Source organism: Fukomys damarensis, unplaced genomic scaffold (genome assembly GCF_012274545.1).
Source record: "Fukomys damarensis isolate Sample0158 unplaced genomic scaffold, DMR_v1.0_HiC HiC_scaffold_19, whole genome shotgun sequence".
NCBI classification, from domain to species: domain Eukaryota; kingdom Metazoa; phylum Chordata; class Mammalia; order Rodentia; family Bathyergidae; genus Fukomys; species Fukomys damarensis.
The window spans coordinates 6,630,291-6,637,689 of record NW_022900931.1 but is presented as its reverse complement, the minus strand read 5'-3'; the positions used below and the strand labels follow the sequence as shown (position 1 = coordinate 6,637,689).

The 7,399-nt window shown below is 45.7% G+C and overlaps 1 protein-coding gene across 2 annotated transcripts in view; it reads left to right on the top strand.

Annotated features, from left to right (window-relative positions):
• The window catches only part of Tef (TEF transcription factor, PAR bZIP family member), a 25,270-nt gene that overhangs the window by 9,700 nt on the left and 8,171 nt on the right, over positions 1-7,399 (top strand). For both annotated transcript variants that reach the window (XM_010634466.3, XM_010634467.3), the window contains exon 2: positions 3,268-3,585. In XM_010634466.3, the coding sequence (XP_010632768.1) occupies positions 3,268-3,585 (318 nt within the window). The remainder of the gene's footprint in view (positions 1-3,267; positions 3,586-7,399) is intronic.

Sequence of the window (7,399 nt, the reverse complement as noted above, 5' to 3'; positions counted from 1 at the left end):
TGCTGGATAAGGCGGCGGTTGGGAGAGCTGGTCTGGGGGCAAGCTGGAGAGGATGGGTCGGGGTGGGGTAGAGAGAGGGGGGTGGGCCAAAAGGAGGAGTTGGTGTAGGGGTTCCCAAGGAAGTTGAGGGGGTCAAAACAGCCTCTTTAAGGGCGCCTCCCCTGGGGCCCCCTGCACCTTGTTGGAATGCTTTTCTAAAATGCCAGTTCCTGGGCCCCACCCAGGCTGCAAATGCTGGAACAGGAGTCTGCATTTCCAGGAGCAACCCCTGCAACCCCATGGTTTCAAAGTCCACCAAAGTTTGAGAAGAGCTGGTCTAGGGAGCAGATTGTTTATGGCCTTGGCCCCTCCGGGGGAGGAGGAGCCTTCCTTCCTGGAGATGAGTATTCTCAGCTACTAGGTCCACGCTGTAGCTGTTCTTAAAGTGTGCCCCTGGGCGGCGGGGTGGTGGCAGCGGCAGCTGCTGCTGCTGCTGCTGCTTGTAAGGTGCAGATGGGGGGGGTGCATGTGGGTGAAAGAGGGGGCACCTTTTAGGGAGAGGGTTTGGGGAATGCAGGAGTAGGATGAGGGTCATAATAGTACACCTGATGCCCAAGGAGCCACAGTGGCAAGGGTGAGCTTCATCTTAAGTCCAAGCCATCAGGGTCCCTGAGGCCTATAAGGAAAGCATTGGCCTTGGTTTGGACTTGAAGATGAAGTTCAAGCAGCAGCAGCAGGAGTGCCACTTATTGTGGGGTTTTGAGTGCACTGAGATGCACTTCCAGTCTGAGAGCTTTGAATTTCCACCCACTGTCAGTGTAATTTGGGAAATTGGGAAGGGATCAGTCCACTGGAATTAATTTTCCTTTAAAAAATGCCATTTTCCTTCTTTTCCTGGGTGTGCTCTGAGGCTCCCATCCCCATGTCTGGCACTGTTGAGTTATAAATAGCTTCAGCACATCAGGTGAGGCCAGGCTCTCTCCTGCTTCAGGACCCCATGAGTACAAACCTGTTTGTTTTAAGGCAGTGCTTTGTTCCTAGTCTGGGACTGAGACAAGCTGCTGGGCAGGTGTTTGCATCTGGTAGGTTCTTTAAGATTACTAGGCAGCATTCATCCGTAACGGTCACTGTACCTTACATTTGCAGAGGACTCATGAGGTGCCGTGACATCAGCTTATTTAATTTAGATTTCCACAATAGCCCTGTAGGGCATCATCTTTACTTTCTCCTGAGGAAAATTGAGACTCATGGAGGTGGGGGTGTTTTTCAAGGTCACTCGGTGAGGCCTCATGGCTCTCAGTTTGGTGCTCTTTCTACAGTTATCACACTATTGGCCACTGGTGTCACTCCCTATGATCCGAGCGATCCACATGTCCTTTATCTCTTATAACTAATTTAAAACTCCACCCTCGTGGGAGTGTAGCTCTTTAGTAGAACATCCTTGTCAGCACCACAAAAATAACTGCATACTCAAAAAACCCTGTTCTTTAGAGAAGCACTGGTTCAAAATACTCCCCACCCCCACCCCTGTACGAGAAATCAAACTCAGGACCTTGTGCTGGCATGGTGCTACTGAGCTAACCCCCCCCATCCCTCTCAAAATATTCTTAATTGCTTAGGCCAGGCAAAATTTGGAACTTACAGTTGCCTGTCCTTTGGTGTGGCTACTTTCCTCTCGCCTTCCTTTTCCTCCTTTGATTGCAGGCAACACCACCCAACATAGGTCAAGTCCTTTCTAACAGAATTTGGAGACAGGATCTTGAGAGTAGCAGGGAGACCATCTGGCCTGCCCAGCCCACAAGACATGGCTTTTTTACTTCCCAGTTGATTTTAAACCAAAGCTTCAGATAGAAAGCAGTTGTGGGAATTCAAGTTAGTTCACATTAGAAGCCATGACCAACTGCTGTTTGTCAAAACCTCCACCTTCTTAACTCACTGGGTGTGTCATTTTTATTGGACCAGCAGGCTGATTTTTCACCAGCTGTAGTCTAGAAGTGCATGCATAACTGGTTTATTTCCAGCGTAATCATATTTGAGTTTTTCTTTTCTAAATCCAGAGTTCAGAATTGTCTCTCTAAATTTTGAAAACCCATTATGAACTTGTCATGATTTTATCTCCCACTTCTCTGATTTGCTTCCCTGTCACTTTATTTCCTTCCAGTCTTGTCACTTGTCTTTTTTCCCCCCCTTAATTGCCCTCTTGGATATCCACGTGCATAACTTTTTTTGTGCATAACTTTTTAACTGAGGTGGGATCGGGTCCACACTAATTGATTAGTTTTGCTTTGAATAGGAGCAGTCTTCTTCAGCTCCAGCCTTCTTCCTCTCAAAACCTGCATTCAATCTTTTCTGCTTACTCAGGGATAAAGGCCTCTTGAAAAGGTTGTTCAGAAAGTGGTCCTGAAAAGACAGCTCCAGGTCTTCTCAGCCCAGTAACTCTAAAGCAAATCTGCAAACCCAGTCTTCCCCATCACTATACACATTTTCCCATAGCCTACTGTCTGCCTACCTCTTTGCTGGCTACTGAGATTTAGAAGTGAATCAGACACAGTCCCTGCCTTCTGTGAGCTCATAGGACTAGTGAATGCCTGTGTGCCAACTCTGTAACCGACACTCACAAATGTTATCTCTAATCTTCAGCAAAGAGGCACCTCTAGCTTTTTTTGTTTTGTTTTAGTTTTTGAGACAGGGTCTCACTATGTAGTTGAGACTGATCTGGAGCTCGCAGCGATCTTCCTGCCTCATCCTCCCAAGTGCTGGGATTACAGGCGTGTGCCACCATGCCCGGCTACCTCTAGCCTTATTTACAGTGAAAAAGACTGAGCCTCAGAGAGGTTAAATAATATAGCCAAGGTCACCACATCACATAGCTCAGGTGGCAGCCCTGGATAGCTATAACTTGAAGGAACAGAACCAGGAAATACAAAAGTTCTTGACCTGAGGGCCTCAGCCCCTTCAAGCTAAGCTATCAGGAAGGGTCAGAAACCACTGCCTTTCTGTAGCTTCTCTCCTGCAGGTGGTAACCCCATGCCCTGTTCTGCAGGGTGGGACTACATCAGACCTCAGAAAGTGTGTGGTTAACATTCCAGAAAGGCCAGGCACAGATTATGTCGTCTCTGAAACAAACCAGCCAGCCTGGTTCAAGCACCAAATTGTAACAGAAGTACAGGGTGGGCTTTGAAAATGCAGGGGATGGAATTGAGCCTCTGAGAAAGATGTGTCTGCCCAGAGGCTCCTGGGATTGAGGTACCCTCTTGTTCGGTGTCTCATCATAGATTTTATTTACAGATAAGGAAAAGGGGAAAGAAAAGCTGGAGGAGGATGAGGCAGCGGCAGCCAGTACCATGGCTGTCTCCGCCTCCCTCATGCCACCCATCTGGGACAAGACCATCCCCTATGATGGCGAGTCTTTCCACCTTGAGTACATGGACCTGGACGAGTTCCTGCTGGAGAATGGCATCCCTGCCAGCCCCACCCACCTGGCCCAGAACCTCCTGCTGCCCGTGGCTGAGCTAGAAGGGAAGGAGTCAGCCAGCTCTTCCACAGCTTCCCCACCATCTTCTTCCACTGCCGTCTTTCAGCCCTCGGAAACTGTATCCAGCACAGGTTGGTGACGGGTCTCTGGGCACGGCTGCTTCTCACTGGGAGCACCTGCAGCCGCATACTTAGGTACTCCTCTGAAGGGGGTTACCCGGTGGGCTGCAGTGTGGAGCAGTCCTCTGTGCTGCCCTCCAGCACTGTCCCCCAGGCTAGAGATAAAACGAGCAGTGACCCCAACAACCGTGAGCACCTATCAGTTGGTTGTTGTGCTGGTGGCCAACACAGTGGGGTGAGCCCTTTTGCTCAGAAACTTTACAGGCAGGAATCCCATCCTGCATTTCCTTAATGCTGTTCTCGCATCATTTACACACTGCAGCGTTATTAGGAAGCTCAGGCAGTGATTTTCATTTTTAAAAATTAATTAATTTATTTATTTTTGAGACAGGGTCTTGCTATGTAGTTCAGGCTGGCTTCAGACTCAGTATGTAGTCAGGGTGGCCTTGAACTCATGGCAATCCTCCTGCCTCAGCCTCTCAAGTGCTGGGATGACACCTGTGCAACACCATACCGACTCAGCGGGCAGTGATCTTAATTCCATTGTTATTATAAGTGCCAACATTTGTTTAGCACTTATTTTGTGCCAGAGACTAACACAAAATCATCAGAAGAATCTTATGAGTAGTATTACCCCTGTTTTACAGATGAGAAAACAGATACAGAGAAGTTAAGTAACTTGCAAGATCACACAGCTTGAACCCAGGAGGTCTGTCTCCTCAGGCAGGTGCCGCTTTGGCAATGGCACAGGAAGGCATTCTCACCACCTGAAAAACTGCTTCAGGATCCGCCCTTCAGCTTACTCTTTTCCTATTTTGCCTCTGGGAGGTTGTTTGATGTCCCTTAGACATGAACCTATGAGGCAGACACAGCTCCTGTTTCACTCAGTGGGCAGCACTTTCTGCAGACTCTCAGAGATGTGCAGGGCTGATGTTTTCTAGTTTCTCACCCAGGGAACCCACACCTGGGAAATTCTCATGCTGTTTTTCTTTAAGTTTTTAGTATGTAAAATTTTTCAAACAAAATACAGAAGTAAGAGACTGGGGGTATAGTTTGTTGTAAGAATGTGTGCCTAGCATATACAAAGCCCTGAGTTCAATCTCCAGGGCCAAAAGTGAAAAACAGAAACTTAAGAGATTACTATAAGCAGCTTCCTTATAACCATCACTCACCTTCCCCAGGTTTTGTTTATTCTCTTCCTTGTTTTGCCATACTGCAGATTGAACTCAGGAGCACTTTACCCCTTAGCTACATCCCCAATCCTTTTTTTACTGTATTTTAAGGCAGAGTCTCACTAAATTATCCAGGGTAACTTCAAACTCGGAACTGCCCTGCCTCAGTCTCCTGGCTTACAGGGATTTGCAGTTTTTCTTTGTTTTGTGAGACAGGCTCTTACTATGTAAGGCTGCCTTAAACTCACTATGTGACACACACTGATCTTGCAGTGATCCTCTTGCTTCAGCCTCCCCAGTGCTGGGGTTACACCACCATGCCCGGCAGCTTTAGCAATTAACTCATAAAGAAGTATTTTTCAGGGGCCGGGGATTTAGCTCAGTGGTTCGGTGGCCTGCCTTGCAAGCGCAAGGACCCGAGTTCAATCCCCGGTACCAAAAAAAAAACGAAGTATTTTCAGTCAAATGCCAGATATAACATGTTTTTATCCATAATCATTTTAACATATATGTAAAAATAGAAGGGTCTTTTTTAAATAAGAGAAGCACCAATTTTATATCTGCAATTGACAGTAAGTGCATCAGCATTCAGATTTCCAAAGCTTTTCTCATAAATGTCATGGTTATTTAAATCAGGAGCCACATAAAGCCTGCACGTTGCATTTGGTTGATATGTGTCTTAAATTTCTTGGTATTTATAGGTTCCTCTTCCTTTTTTCTTTTCTTTGCCATTTATTTGTTAATGAAACTGAACCATGTGTCCTGTGGAGTTTCACAGGTTTTGGACTTTGCTGGCTCTGTCTTTGTGGCGTGTTTCTGTGCCCCTCATTGGTTTTTCTTACAAATTGATGATATTAGAAGCTTTATCTGATTCAGGCAGAACCCCCCGCCACCCCAGTACCAGGGTTTGAACTCAGGACCTTGTACTTGTGAGGCAGGTTCAGCACCACTAAGCTAAACCCTTGCTCCAGAATTTTCATTTGAAAGCAGCGATTTTGTTGCTGGTTGAGTAGTCCTAAAAGGCTGTATATGAGTAGAAGGTAGACAAGAAATGACCCCGTCTGGTACCTTAGGCCACTTAGGTGGTGTTTATCTTTGATTTTGTCTTAATTAATAATTTTGCAGTATTGGGAATTAAGTTAGAGCCTTCACACAGAGCTACATTCCCACCCTTTTTTCAGATTTTGAGACAGGTTCTTGCTGAGTTGCTCAGTTGCCTAGGCTGGGCTAGAACTTGGATCCTCCTGCTTTAGCCTGCCAGTGGTAGAATTACAGTGGACCCTTGACTTATGAACTCAGTTCATTCCCGAGGGCTGGTTGTAACTTAGGTTGGTCAGTTGCCTTCAGAGTCTCTCTCTTTATAATTTTAGGCCACACTTTATTCCTGGCAAATCCCAGTGTCCTTATACATTGGCCCAGGATGTCTCAGTTAACCCCACACAGGAGAGGATGTTGTAATGTTCCTTCCAGAACTCTTTAGGGGTTAAATCTGTATCTGGAAGCACAAGTGGCCAGCATTCAGGTCAAAGCTCAAGACTTTGTTCATAAATTAAAACTAAAATTCTGGCTGTAACTCAAGTCATTCATATGTCGGGCTGGTCATAACTTGAGGGTCCACTGTATAGGCATATGCCATCATACCCAACTTGATTGTGGGGGTTTTTGTTGTTGCTTTTTGGTACCGGAGCTCAAACTCAGGACTTTGTGCTTACGAGGTGGGTGCGGTGCTATTGAGCTAAATCCCTGGCCCTTGATTGTGTTTTTAAATGATATTTAATGAAGTATAGCATATGCATGTGCACATTTCATAAGTGTACAATTCAATAAATCTTTACACGGTGGAACCACTATGTAATCAATGTAGAACACTGTTGGTGTCCTTGAAGTGACATGTGATTCTGTATAGTTCTTATTCCCCAAAAGTAACCACGATTCTAATTTCTGTCACCAAAGATTAGTTTTGCTCATAGTTGAAATTTTTATAAATGGAATTGTATATTATGTCCTCTCTTTTTTTAAAGATGTTAGGCTATGGGTACAGCTAGTAGTATAGTACTTGCCTAGCATGTGCAAAACTCTGGGTTTGATCCTCAGCACCATACATAAAGTTAACTACATTTATATCATCTTACCTTTATAGCTTTCTATGGCTAACTGTCTAACATAAATGATGTGGGCATCTCACTATCTTAACATTAACAAAACAGCTTTCCAGATTATACTTATAAAATGCTATGGGGGGTGGGTATCAGGGATTGAACTCAATGCCTGCAAGGCAGGCATGGTGCCACTGAGCTAAATCCCTGGCCCTAGAATGCTCTTTTGACCAAAACAATCGTTATGTAGATTTTGAGATTTGTATTGATGAAATATAGACATGATAGAAATAGAAGTAGGGTTGGTCTTGGTGGCTAGGGCCTGTTATTCCAGATACTCAGGAGGTGAAACAGGAGGATTGCAATCTTAGAGCAACCTGGGCAACTTCATGAAACCCTGTTTTAAAATAGAAATGGCTGAGGGCCGGGCGTGGTGGCTCACGCCTGTAATCCCAGCACTTGGGAGGCTGAGGCAGGAGGATCGCTGTGAGTTTGAGACCAGCCTGGGCTACATAGTGAGTTCCACATCAGTCTCAACTACATAGTGAGACCCTGTCT